The sequence below is a fragment of the Pteropus alecto genome, unplaced genomic scaffold (genome assembly GCF_000325575.1).
Source record: "Pteropus alecto unplaced genomic scaffold, ASM32557v1 scaffold215, whole genome shotgun sequence".
NCBI lineage: Eukaryota > Metazoa > Chordata > Mammalia > Chiroptera > Pteropodidae > Pteropus > Pteropus alecto.
Window position 1 is genome coordinate 100396 of NW_006436287.1, and position 13365 is coordinate 113760.

The 13365-nt window shown below is 51.7% G+C and overlaps 1 protein-coding gene across 9 annotated transcripts in view; it reads left to right on the forward strand.

Moving 5' to 3' along the window:
• The window catches only part of PHLDB1 (pleckstrin homology like domain family B member 1), a 46164-nt gene that overhangs the window by 28752 nt on the left and 4047 nt on the right, over nucleotides 1-13365 (forward strand). For 4 of the 9 annotated variants that reach the window (XM_015589943.2, XM_006912573.3, XM_015589946.2 and 1 more), the window contains 10 exons: nucleotides 114-224; nucleotides 380-469; nucleotides 3419-3559; nucleotides 4978-5118; nucleotides 5281-5383; nucleotides 6552-6846; nucleotides 6957-7047; nucleotides 8499-8645; nucleotides 10304-10420; nucleotides 10653-10755. In XM_015589943.2, coding sequence (XP_015445429.1) covers nucleotides 114-224; nucleotides 380-469; nucleotides 3419-3559; nucleotides 4978-5118; nucleotides 5281-5383; nucleotides 6552-6846; nucleotides 6957-7047; nucleotides 8499-8645; nucleotides 10304-10420; nucleotides 10653-10755 — 1339 coding nt within the window. Of the gene's footprint in view, nucleotides 1-113; nucleotides 225-379; nucleotides 470-3418; nucleotides 3560-4977; nucleotides 5119-5280; nucleotides 5384-6551; nucleotides 6847-6956; nucleotides 7048-8498; nucleotides 8646-10303; nucleotides 10421-10509; nucleotides 10569-10652; nucleotides 10756-13365 lie in introns of all 9 variants that reach the window. The other 5 variants (XR_001516955.2, XR_003046544.1, XM_015589944.2 and 2 more) reach the window with 5 other exon arrangements.

Here is a 13365-nt window from a genome sequence, read left to right on the forward strand (position 1 = left end):
ATAGCAGCCTGAATTTTCCCAGGCTGAGTCAAGGCCAAGAGCTGGTTGATTACCTTCACCCAAGCTCAGCTCTGTCTCCCCAGGGCCTGACTGACCATCCCCATCTCTTCCAGGAGCGGCTGGCAGTCCTGGACAGTCAGGCTGGGCAGATCCGGGCTCAGGCTGTGCAAGAGTCTGAGCGCCTGGCCCGGGACAAGAATGCCTCCCTGCAGCTGCTGCAGAAGGTAGCCCAGCCAGGTGGCAGGGAGGGGCTGTTGGGGTTGGGGTTGGGGAGGGTAGGGGTGGGTGGAAGGGGAGAGCAGTATTCTCACTTCACTTGATCTCTTCCTTTGCCGTCACTCCCACTACTATCTGATTCTCTGCCACTTCGGCCTTGCAGGAGAAAGAGAAACTGACTATGTTGGAAAGAAGGTACCACTCACTCACAGGGGGCAGACCTTTTCCAAAGACCACATCAACCCTCAAAGAGGTAACGTGCTTTGGTCAGCTCCGGCTTCAGGCAGGCCCAGGGGTCTCCTGGGAGGCTCTGGAGCAACACATGGCACTTTAACCTCAATGGCTGAGGTTGAGTATGGGGACATTTTTTTGGACTGGAGAGATGTGAGTAGGAATGGTCCTGAGTTCTGGGATTTGACCCTCTATGGCTACCAACTGCTTTTTAGTTAACCTTTTTGGCTCCCAGAAGCCCACCGATCTTACTGTTTTAGGTGACTGAGTACATTGTGAGGGGGATCTGCTGTTCAGAGGTTTGGAAAGGTCCAGGCCTGGGCAGATTCACTTTGAGAGAAGTATAGAAATCTAGGGGCCCTGATCTTGGAGCTCCCAGGGCTTCAGTCTAGAACTAGACTCTTGACTCAGAAGTAGGCATTGAGGCCTCTTAAGCCATTCTTTCCTGAGTCTTTGCCTGCCTGGTGTGTGAGGTCCAAAGAGGCATGCCCAGTGTTCTGAGCCCTTTCCCTCCCTCTCTGCCTCACTGCACAAGCAATTTAGGCCTGGGATGGGGTGGCTGGGCTGAGTGTGAGGGCTGAGGCCTCTCACCACATACCCTCCCCGTAGGCTGAACTGCTCATCTCCGAATCTTCAGAGATGGAGCTGAGGACTGCGGCTCTGGGCCTATTCCCAGGGTCTTCTCAGGCTGGCACCTCTGTCCCTTTAACCTCACCTGCTTCCACTCAGCTCTGCCCCAAAGCACAAGAGGTAATCACAGCTAACCACCTGCTCTGCTGTGCCCACTGCCTGCCTGCCTGCTTAATGAGCTCCTGCCTCCAGTGTCTCCCAAGGGCCCAACTGAAGGGCATGTGACAATAATCCTTTGGCCAGAGTTTACGAGTTTGAGTGAGTGTGCTGGTATTGGTATGCCATAGGTGCCTGGGCAGCCCATAAAAAGTCAGCATCAATTTGCATATCAATTTGCATGTATTCTGTATTACATTTGTCAGTTCTCACAAACACTGGACCCTCCAGTTCATTTTTCTTTTCTGTGACCCCTGAGGACAGTCAGCCCCTGGAGCTAGGCCAGATTGGATAGGGCAGGCTTAGGATCCTCTCTTTTGATTCAGCCTGCATTTTGGATGCCTACCATGCCCCCAACACCTAGTTAAGCTCAGAGTTCTAAGGTTATGCTCAGGGAATATGACAGTCGCTGCCCTCCTAACCCACAATCTAATGTGCTAGTATCTTTCCAAGTCCTTATCCTTGGGCAGTGGGCCTATTTTTCTGCGTAGGCTTTTAGCTGCTCCCTGCCAAGGTATCTTTCTCAGAGCCCATCTTGCTTAGGCCCTAGTGGTGTCTCCACCCCCACCCCATCCAGCTTCTGCCTCAGCAGATGGGATATGAGGACACCTTCAGCAATAGTGTGACTGGTGCTCGATGCTGCATGTATGTGCTCTACTAGGGATGCCCAAGGAGTTAGATCTGGGCACTGGGTCCTCGTCCTTGGTGGGTTCTTGGAAGGCCCTCCCTAAGCTTATTTGCATGACCTCAGCCCAGGGCAAACCCAGAGATGGACTTTCAGAGTCTGCCTGGGGCAGAACTTGGATGCCAAGGCAGCTTCAAAAGTGGAGGTCAAGAAGAACCTTCAGACAGACTGTTCGCCTGCCCTTTTTTGCCCCTGCCCCCACAGCCATCTATGGCGAGAGTAGCCAGCTAAGCTTCTTACCCCTGTTCTGTTTTGTATGGAATGAAGTGATGGTTTCTAGGGCATGGAGTGTGGGTGTTGGTTACCTGGTTGAAACCTGTTAACCTCTTCTCTGCCCACCCTTCTGCCTCCCACTGGGCACCCTAGGAATATGTGAGCCTGGCAGAGTTTCTCCAGCTGTGCTCCTGCTTGGACCCCTATGCTTCTGCCACCTCCCCCAGCGTGCTTGCTCAGCCCCTGCCTGACAGTGAGGTAACAGCCACCGAGTAAGCCCACCTATGCCCAAGGGCCTCTGTGTAGTTGCCCTAGATTGCTCCTCAGGCCTGGGTTGGGGGGCATCAGGATCTGTCTTCAACAGTGAGAAAGAAGGGCAACTGGCATGGGTTGGGAGTGGTTCCCTCTCTTCTCCAGGGCCTCAGGAGCTTTCTTCAGCTCCTGACAGCTCAAGGAGGGGCAAGCCTTCTGCTCTAGCATGAGGGTATCATGCTGAGAGAGCTCTGGCTTTCCCTGGCTCTGCAAGCCTCCTTTGCTCTGTGCTTCTGTACTCGCCCTTCCCTTGTCCATGGGTAGTACCACATCTTGGGTTCCAGTACTATTAACCTCTTGTGTTTCCTCTTGCATCCTGGCCTTCCTCCAATGACTGACACTTGAGCAGCTAAAGGCCATGTGGAGCACCTTGCCTGTGCCCACAGCCCCTGCACCAGGCCTGCCTCTCTGGGCCTATGCCTCCCGGGACCTGGTTCCCACCACCTGCCTTCCTCTTGTGCTGCCCTCTATCTCCTCCTTCGCTTCTGTCACACCTTCACCCAAGGTTGGTGGTCTATGTGTTCCTGCCACTCCCAGCCCTCCACTGGTATGACTATCTCGGTGTGTTTTGCCCTACTCACTCAGCTTCCCAGCTCTAGGCTAGCCCCAGGGGAGTGCTTAGTGCCTGTGGGCTCTGGATGGCTGGCATCATGGTTGGCATAGCCTATGTCTGTGTTCTGGGAGTTATGTCCTGAGTGTTTCTCTTTGCTCTTAGCACATTCACAGCAACTGTTTTCTCACTATTTTCTTCTTCCTTCTCTTTATGTTCTTCCTTTCTCCCTTCCTTTCTTCCCTGCTTCTCTCACTTTCTTGTCTGTTTCTCTGATAACGGCCTTCCTTTGTTCTTCCTCCAACCTTCCCTTTCTTCTCTCTTTTCTTCCTTCTGCCTCCCCTTTCCCTTCCCTTCATTTCCTGACCTTTCCTCTCCACTCTTCCCCTCTTGTACCCTGTCCCCCTTCTCATGCTCTCCTCCAGATGGAGAAGCTGCTGTTCCCTGCTGTAGACTTAGAGCAGTGGTACCAAGAGCTGATGGCTGGGCTGGGGACTGGCCTTGCTGCAGCCTCTCCTCGCTCCTCCCCTCCGCCTCTGCCCGCCAAAACTTCCCGTCAGCTGCAGGTAACCTTCTCCATCACTCCCCCATCCCTGCTCCTCTCTGTTTCGGGTACCTCCTGCCAATCCATCAGCCATACATGCCACCTTAGGTAGTGGAGGGTCAGTCCAGCCAGGGCAACATGGGGCCTTTGTATTCTGAGAGGGTGTGAGGCAACCATCTTGGCATTTTTGGCAGCCAGAGGGAAATGAGTCCAAAAGTGATGTGATTGACTGTCCAGTGGAAGGGGGTTCGGGAGCAGTGGTCAGGTTGGGATCTGTTTGGTGCCTCTTAACTCTTAGCTAGAGTGTGGCTCTACTCTGTCTTTGGCAGCCCTCAGCCCCAGAGCTGCTCACCTAGTCTGAGGGCCTGACACACTCTTTAGCCTACTGCAGCTAGAACTAGTGTGTCCTGGGAGAACTGCCAGCATTTTGCTCTCCTGGTCTCTCCAGGGGTGACACTTAGAAGCAAGGTAGAGAAGGACAAAGACTTTGAAGTGATAACCCTGAGGACATCCCCAAGTCTCCTCAAAGTTACTGTGGAGGGCATGGGCCTACTTGAGCCCGCAGCAAGCTAATGGCCATGGGGGTGGAGGAAGGGTATTCAAATAGTCTTCTCCCGAGTTTTATCCCACTGACCTGCTGTAGTGCCTAAGACCCCGCTATTCAAGATTCATTTTTTGAGTGAAGGCATTGCACCTCTAAGACCGTGATCTCAGCTAAAATTCCATGTTCCCTTAGGGAGGAGTTTAGTTCATGCAACATGCGTGGTACCTCTCCTTTGTGTCCAGCTGGCTAGAGATTTTTTAATGTGTTTGGATTCATTGAATCATCACCACAGGCCTTTGTGGTAGATATTGTTAACGTTTTACAGATCAAACACCAGGGCTCAGAGAAGACAAGTAGTCTCCCCAAGGCCAAACAACTAGGAAGTAGCAGAGACTAGGCTGACAGGCAGGGTCCTTGACTCCAAAGACTGTATTCACCTTAGTGCTGTGAGTTTGGCCGTTATTCAGTCTGGGCTTAACCCGTGCCTTTTGCAGATAAAGAACCCAAGGCCCAAAGTGGGGAGGTGCATAGCCCCAGCTCACACAGCATGTTAGTGGCAGAGCTGGGACCAGAGGAAGCTCAGGCCTCCAGGTGGTCTTCTGTACAACTCTGCTCAGCTGATGTCAACTTTTTGCATAGGTCCATTTACAAGGTTCTTTCTAAGATGCAGGTTTGGACTAGGGATTGGCTTAAGGAGGAACAGCCTGGAAAGCAGGCTTGGCAGCTGCCAATAACATCTGCTCATTGGTCTGGCCCAGGAGGCTCAAAGCTGTTGTCAGCTAGGGACACAGGCCTGGTGCTAGAGCAATACCTTGGATCACAGCCATCCTAGGTGACGTGGGCATGGTAGCAGTGGGGGGAGCTGGACTTCACCAGGCAGTATCTCTTCTGTCTAGGTTTACCGCTCCAAGATGGATGATGAGGCCACTGGCCCCCTGCCCCGTACCCGCAGCGGCCCCCTCCCCTCTTCCTCTGGTTCTTCTTCTTCCTCCTCCCAGCTCAGCGTGGCTACCTTGGGCCGTAGCCCATCCCCAAAGGTCTGAGAACAGTGGATGGGCTCATGTGTAGCAGGGTGGTGGTGGTGGGGGGTAACTGGAGACTGCTCTACTGGGAAGAAGCCAGAAGCCAAAGCCACCCCTGAAAGCCTTGTAGCGGGGGTCTTCTGACCTCTGGTTGCAGTGCTCCATCTCCCTCCACAGAATGCTCCACTCATCCAGAATGGCACAGGCAGCCTTCCTCGCAACCTGGCAGCCACACTGCAGGACATCGAGACCAAGCGCCAACTGGCCCTGCAGCAGAAGGGTGAGTGGCTACAATGCCAGCCCACCTGCTCTTCTGGGGGCCCTGGATATCTGCCGTACATCATCCCCACCATACCTCATCCATGCCCACACCTTTCACAGGATGTTTATCTTTTGTTGGGATCTAGATAAGAGCAGAAAGGATTTAGATTACATGCCTGAAGAAGGGCTTCCTGGATATCTATCAAAGGGCAGGGACCTAAGGTTACTGGAGGGAGGAGGACTGTGAGATCTTTTCTAGAGAGTCCAGCAAATAAGGGAAATGCTTTTTGACTTGAGTGGGGATGGGCATTGTCCTGTCTGGAGGCAGGGTGATAGACCTGACCTCCAGAAATGGTTCCCTAAGATATTGGTTCTGAGGACCCAGGAGTCCTTATTACCTTTGTACATTTTGGTTGTTTTGAAAGCCCATATCTGTGCCTCTCTCTCCTCTCATCCCCTCTGTGTCTCTCTACCCTACCTTCTGCCTGGGGTCCCCTACACCAGTCGAGTTGCTTCCTGCCGAGCCCCTCCTAACCGACGACCCAGCAGGTAGAGCATTGGTCATTGAAGACCTTGCTTTGGCCAGGCAGCCTCTGCCTGGGCATCTGCATGATATATTCTGTCCAGGCCCCCACTGCCTGCAAGCAGGCTCCCAGGCTGAGCTGGGATGGGGTGTCCGGCTGCCTCACCCCTCAAACTGAGCTCTCTCCTGCCTCAGCTGTGCTCTAACTTGTCTCCCCTTCCTTCTGTCCTGCTGTTGTGCTCTTGCTCTGCATCACCACTGAGTCTGCATTGACATCCTGGTGCTCAGAGGGCTCTCACCATCTCTTCCTTTTCCCTTCCCCAGCTGGAAGGGTGGGTGCATGTGTCCCTACACATTCAGGACTTGGTTGTGAGCTGGAGCCATCTGGCTGTCCTGCTGTAAGATCAGTGCCCTATGTGAGCTTAGGATATAGAGAGGGCTGAAGCTAGACTGTGTGGCTATGCCCAGGTGTGCAGGCAACTGAAGCATTGGCAGGGCTGCTGGACCTGGAGCTGTGGGGGCTTCAGGGAAGCTGGTGGGGGCTGATGTGGGTGCCCTGTATTAATTTCTCCCTGCACGCCTCTTCCCTCTGCCTGTGATTGTGCTAGTGTCTTCCCTAGATGGGTGGTTTGCCCACTGTGACACCTCCCTGTCCTTCCTCTAGGGCAGCAGGTGATTGAGGAACAGCGGCGGCGATTGGCTGAGCTGAAGCAGAAAGCAGCAGCCGAGGCTCAGTGCCAGTGGGATGCTCTGCACGGGATGGCCCCCTTCCCAGCAGGCCCCTCGGGCTTCCCCCCACTCGTGCACCACTCCATCCTGCATCACCTGCCAGCTGGGCGGGAACGTGGGGAGGAGGGCGAGCACGCCTATGATACACTGAGCCTGGAGAGCTCTGACAGCATGGAGACCAGCATCTCCACAGGAGGCAACTCCGCCTGTTCCCCCGACAACATGTCCAGGTACTTGACCCCTGCCCCATCCTGCCTGATGGTGGCAACTCTACTCTCCTCTAAACCAGACCTGCCACCTCTGCCCCTTGATGAACCCACTCTTCCCCTTCCCTTCCCAGTGCAAGCGGCCTGGACGTGGGGAAGATCGAGGAGATGGAGAAGATGCTGAAAGAAGCTCATGCAGAGAAAAGCCGACTCATGGAGTCGAGGGTGAGGCGGGTCTGGGCCACACAGGCAGAAGGGATGGGGGTCCCAGCCCTGCCCTCCACCTGCCAGGGCCCGCATTCTACTCCAAGCCAGATCGCCCACATTATCCTTGTATACTCTCTTGAGGGACAAAATGTTTTAAAGTTGTCATTCCTTGAGTGGGGCATAGGAAGGCTTGGTGAGATTGTATGTTTCACACCTTTTAGGAAAAGAGGAGGCAGCACATGAATTTCCTGTATGAGAACTTCTAGTCTTTGTGTATTTACTTCTGTGGACCTTTGGCTACCACAGGAATTTCGATCCCTGTTTCCCTGAGTGGCATGTCATTCCTCTGGGGATGGTTAGGAAAAGCAGCAGCACCTGGGGATTGAGGAGTAGGGACAGAAGGGAAGGCAGACATTCAAGCCAGAACAAAGGTATTGGTGGGGGGACCTTAGGATGCAGCAGGGGGCTGAGGGAAGTAATGTCTACTTCCCCTGGGTCTGGAGCCTGGACACAGAGAAGAGGGACCAGTGGTTTATCCTGGACACAGCCAGGCTGAGGAAACTGGGCCTGGGGAGGGGATTAAAGGATCTGCAGAAGCTGTTGTCTCCACCATCCGGTACTCTGTATCTCTTGAAATGAGAGTGGGACCCAAGGAGCAGGAGTCAGCAGCTGGATCAACCAGAAGAGAAGGTTTCTTAGTCTTATTCACATAAGAGGAAGGCAAATTTACAGTCATCTTTCGGCAAATGGAGAGAAAGGAGATTTTGCTAAGTTTTGAGCTGGGAAGAAATGGCAAATGGGAGTTAATGGTAAAAAGGTCATTACCATTGGTCAAGACATACAGAACATCACTGGCATGCTCTGTATTTAATGATTTGTTTTAATGACTTTTATAATCTTTTAATAATAGCTTTCATAAGTTTATTTCTCCCATTAAATTTGAAGTTCAAGTACAAATGTTTCAAAGGGCCTCAGTGATTAGGGAAGGACCATTGAATATATTCTCTGTCAAAAAAAATTGTCTAGATAATCCATGTTTTAGGAATTCAGATAAAAATTACAGGAGCCTCATTTATTTATTAGTGTTTCCTTCCTGCCAGAGTCAGTGATGGGCATTTACACACATGATCTCATTTAATTTTTACTGTAATCACAGGAGTAGGCACTCTTGGCCCCATTTTACAGATGAGGCAACTGAGGCTTAGGGAGTTTAAATGATTTTGTCAGGATCCCAGAACTCACACTGGTGGCCAAGCCAAGATTTGAAGCCAGGACAATCTCACTTTAAAGCATTTACCCTTACCAGCAAGGTCCTTGAAGAAGGTGGGTTTTGAGGACGATGTCCCCTCATGCCAGGCTGCCCTCTGAGGTGGGTGCCTCCTACATTTTTGCCCCATCCTGAGGAGGGGCCGCTGAGGATGGGGAGGAAGAGGGCAGCCGTGGGCACTGACCCATGGCTTTGGGGGCAGGAGCGGGAAATGGAGCTGCGGAGGCAGGCACTGGAGGAGGAGCGGAGAAGGAGGGAGCAGGTGGAACGGAGGCTGCAGAGTGAGAGCTCCAGGAGGCAGCAGCTGGTGGAGAAGGAGGTCAAGATGCGGGAGAAACAGTTTTCTCAGGTGAGTGGGTGGTTGGCTTGAGAGCAAGGCCATGGAGGGGTAAGGACATCCCAGAGTAACTTTGCTGGGCTGCAAAACCTGTTCTACCCAGAAAAAAACTGCTGTTGGCTCAGCACAAACAGAATTCTATCTGGGACTCATTTAGTCCCAAGGAACAGAGATCCACTGGGGCTTGTTCAAGTCAGTGTGTCTATGTATGTGTGTGTATATATTGGGAGTGGGTGAGTTGTGGGGACACGGCAGGCCGCCTTGCTGACACCTGGGGTCAGAGAAGATGGTCTGAACAGGCCTCTCAGAAATGGGAGCTGAGTCAAGAATCAGGGCAGCTCCCTTTAGCTTCTCTCGAGGACCTCATCCCTGTATCGTGAGTCTGTGCTGCATGCACCTCCCTCCTGCTTCCCTGAGGACCTCCCATACCTGGTGCTTCATAGCTGTCCTGGCCCGCACTCCACCAGACCCTTTGTCTCCAGGCCTCACTACCAGCAGATGACCTCACTCTGACTGTTGGTTTACATTTCCAAGAGACAATTATACTAGTTTCTCCCTGGGACAGGAATCTATCCTTGCACAAAACCAACTCGGTTTTTTTCTTATACTGGAGACTTGAGCAACAGTTAAGGGCAGAGGAGAAATTAGGTTGGGTAGAAAATCTACCATGCCTCTGGTCCCAGATCCTGGCTCCTGTGAGACTCCGACAGGCTGTCCCTTCTATTGGGTTTCCATAGGCTTCCCCAGGGTGGGGTTACCGTGGGATCTACCTTCAGTAGCGACTGATGATCACAGCTCCCCGATTTCTTTTGATGAAACAACATAAATTCTAAGGGATAGGCCTCTTGGATTGGCCTTGACAAGAAATAACCAGAAACTGTGAGTTTTAGAACTATACTTGGAATCTTTGTCAAATGCCTAATTCCCCTGTCCTGCTTCAGTCAGTGGCCACTTTGAGACTCTCTAGCCCCCTGTCCTGGGGCTGAAGCATTGTTGCAGGGGCCACCAGTGTCTGCTGTGGGAGGTGGGTGGAGTCAGCCCATCTTTGGGGTGCCTTCTGAAAGCTGTGTGTTTTGTTTTTTCTTTAATAGTTCACAATGTTTCCTTTTCTTGCCGTTCTGATGTTCTTCCGAGAAAGGAAGAGTAGAAATCAATTCCAGTTGACTGAAAATTCTAGTTAGTATCAGAATTTTTGAGGTGGAACAGACCTTAGTGATTATCTGATTCAAAGCCCTTGCTTTGCATATAAGGAAACTGAAGCCCAGAAAGGGGATATGACCCAAACAAGGTGTCATGGGAAGTCAGAGGCCAGATTTCTTACTGGGCTTTTCTTCCCAAAGCATGTTCATATCTGGCCTCCTGCTTTGGTCTATTCATCCCAGGAGGGAGAGAATGGGCAGGGGCAAGACAAAGATGGCTGTGTCTTGGTCATAGGTGGGGAAACTTAGGCATAGAGTCACTCAGCAGTTTTCCCAAGCCTAGGTAGAGTCAGCACAGGCATGCTAGGTCTCTGCTTTTGCCACAAGCCCTGTGAAATCAGAGTGACAGCCATGAGGGTGGGAAAGGAGTGATGGCAGGCTGTTGGGGGTTCAGGACGGAAGCCAAGGGGCCTGAACAAGGGAATGGTGGGGAAGAAAGGAGAGCCTGCAAACCCTGCCCTCTTCTCCTAGGCACGACCTCTGACCCGCTACCTGCCAAACCGGAAGGAGGACTTTGACTTGAAGACCCACATCGAGTCGTCAGGACATGGCGTCGATACCTGCCTGCACGTGGTGCTCAGCAGCAAGGTACAAGGCGTGCCCTGGGGTGCTGGGGTCCTGGGTCCTCAGGATAGTGGCCTCAGTTCCTGCCCTAACACTGGAGGTCTCTGTCCCAGGACCTGGTATGCTGTCCGGAAGAGATGTTGGGGACAGCTCCCCATGAATACAGGCACAGGTGATGGCACTTAGGTTGCTGCTCAGGGAAGAAAAGTTTAGGGGCTCTGCATTTGGGTCCTTCCTTACTCCTGCTTCCCACCAGGTCTGCCGTGGCTACTTGGTCAAGATGGGCGGCAAGATTAAATCGTGGAAGAAGCGCTGGTTTGTCTTTGACCGGCTCAAGCGCACCCTTTCCTATTATGTGGGTAAGTTCCCACAAGACTGCCCCAAAGCCAGACCTCTGGGCCCTGTAGCTGATCTTCTGGAAGGAAGCCATGCTTCCGAGTGGGAGGCAAGGGGCTTGGGCTGGGTCTTGTCCTCCTCTTCCTGGAAATGTACAGCATGTACTTGGTTCACTTCCATTTATTCATTCATCCATCTATCCATTTATTCATTCACTTATTCAGCAACCGCTGAACATCTAATAAGTTCCAGGCACTGTTCTAGGTTCTGGTGATTAGCAAGATCTATCCATTTATTCATTCACTTATTCAGCTATTCAGCAACATCTAATAAGTTCCAGGCACTGTTCTAGGTTCTGGTGATTAGCAAGATGGCCACAGCTCTTTCACTCAGAGCTTATTGACAGGGAGGCAGATACTGAACAAAGAGTTAAAACAAAGCATGATGGGTATGCTGTATGGAACACCCAGATGCCGTAGCTGCATGGAATCCTGTGAATTCCCCCTTGGGCAGGTTTCCTCAAAGACCCCAAGACAAGCAGTTGAGCAGTGCCAAGGAGTGCTCAGGACAGCCTTCGGGACAGGCCCACTGGCCTGTCTTGCTTCCTCAGCTCTCCCTACTCAGCCTTCAGCTTAGTTCCCCTCCCTGGAATTCCCTCTGGACTCGGAGTATGGAATGCTACATTGTACCCTCGTCAGGAGAGGCTAGAGTGTGCTGGGGAAACAACCAGTCCTGAGATCCCAGTGACTCAAAACCACCAACTTTTTCTTCTAACTCCGGATGCCCGTGAACATTGCTTCAGAGCATGCCTTTCTGGAACATTGCTGGCCACAGTGGCAGAGTAAAGAGAAGCCGAGTTGGGCCTTGCATTGACATTAAATACCCCAGCTGGGTTTGTCCACAAGTCATTAGTGGGCTATTCGGCCAGTCACCCAGCCCCACCCAATCACAAAGCTGAGAATAGCAGTCTTGCTTGGAGCCTGGAAGGAAAGGGCTGGAGTGGTTTGGTGCTGGAGACTCCGAGGCCTGGAATGCCCTGCTTACCCTCTAACCTGGTACCTAACCAGGAGCCACTCCCTCAAAGAAGCCTTCCCTGATCACCTGGGCCCTGGGTATGGGGAGGCAGGAAAGGCAGAGACACAGATGTCCCCATATTTTCACCTGGGCTGGGAAGGGATTTTGTCAGAGTTGAGAGTAATAAGCCTGGGAGAAGAGCTCCATTTTGGGTATGTTGAAGTTGAAGTGCCCAGGGGACATCTAGGTTTAGGATAAAGGTCAAGATTAGAGGCAGACTGAAAGTTGAATCTCCTATAGTAAAAATAACAACAAAAATAGAGGATCATAGCAGAACACTTGTATAAACCAGATGCTAAGCACTCTATGTGCATCATCTCATTTAATCTTCATAATTTATGAGGGAAGCACTGTTTTTATATCCATTTTACAGTTGAGGAAAATAGGGCTCAGAGAGTTAAGTAAATTACCCAAGGTCTCCACTAAGAGGCAGAGCTAAGACTGAACTTGGGCATTTAGAAGGGGCATAGAGAGGGCTGCACGCTCAGGCAGACCTACTCTTGTGGGGAAGGAGGAAGCGGCGGGGCCAGCAAAGGGAGAAGCAGCAGGAGGCAGGAAGCTACATGCCAGGTGCTGGTGCTTGGCATATGTGCACTTCCTTAATGTCTATGAAACAAAAGGAGACCAAGTTCAGACAGGGGTGGAGATAGAGAAGGAAGCTAGCCAAAGGAGCAGACATTTGCAAGCAGGAGGTGTCACCAGCAGTGATGGATGCTGCAGAAAGGCCAAGAATAATGTAGACCCAAAGGGCATTCGACCCAGGAATTAGACCTTGATAAGAGAAAGGTTTCTGCTGTGTACAGGGGCAGGAGCCGGATTGCACAAGATCAAGGATAGGTGAGTAGTAAGGAAGCCGAGGCAGGAGGGTGTTTCCAGTGAAGGAAGAGAGGGAAGAGAACTGGGGCTGCAGGATTGGCCAGGCCTGGGGCCCAGAGTAGGGTCAGGTCCTTATCTGTAGGAAAAAGTGTTAAATAGAGATAGGCCTACAGCAGGATCAGGTCCCTGGATCAGTGTGCCTTGCCTACTCCTGTTTTGAACCTGCCATTCTTCCTGCCTTTGCCTGGACCCTTCTCCCATTTACTCGATGGAACCTCTCCAGTCTGCAAGGTCCAGATCAAATATTACCTTTATGGAGCCTTTCCTTGCCCCACCTAAGAATGATTCCTGTCTCCCACTATATATCTCTGTGTTGTACAGGGTTTGTCTGCCATGTGACATCAGCCCAGGGACATAATGATGCAATGACAGATGCCACATGTTATGTGTCAGACGCTGTGCTGCACACTTTGAATGTGTTCTTTGACTTAATACTCATAACCTATGATGCGTAGCTGCTTTCTTGGACACCTAAGTCACACAGTTGATAAATGCTTTCTTTCATCCTGGATTGTAAGTTCCTAAGAGAAGGGTCTCTGACTTTTCTCTGGGTCTCCGTGCCTAGGATTCATTCATTCAACATTGATTGAGCACCTAGTGTGTGCTAGGCACGTAGCTCTTGGTGTTGGAGGAGGTAGATCTATGAATTTAAAGGAGGGTTCAGAGTTAGCATAAGTTCTACA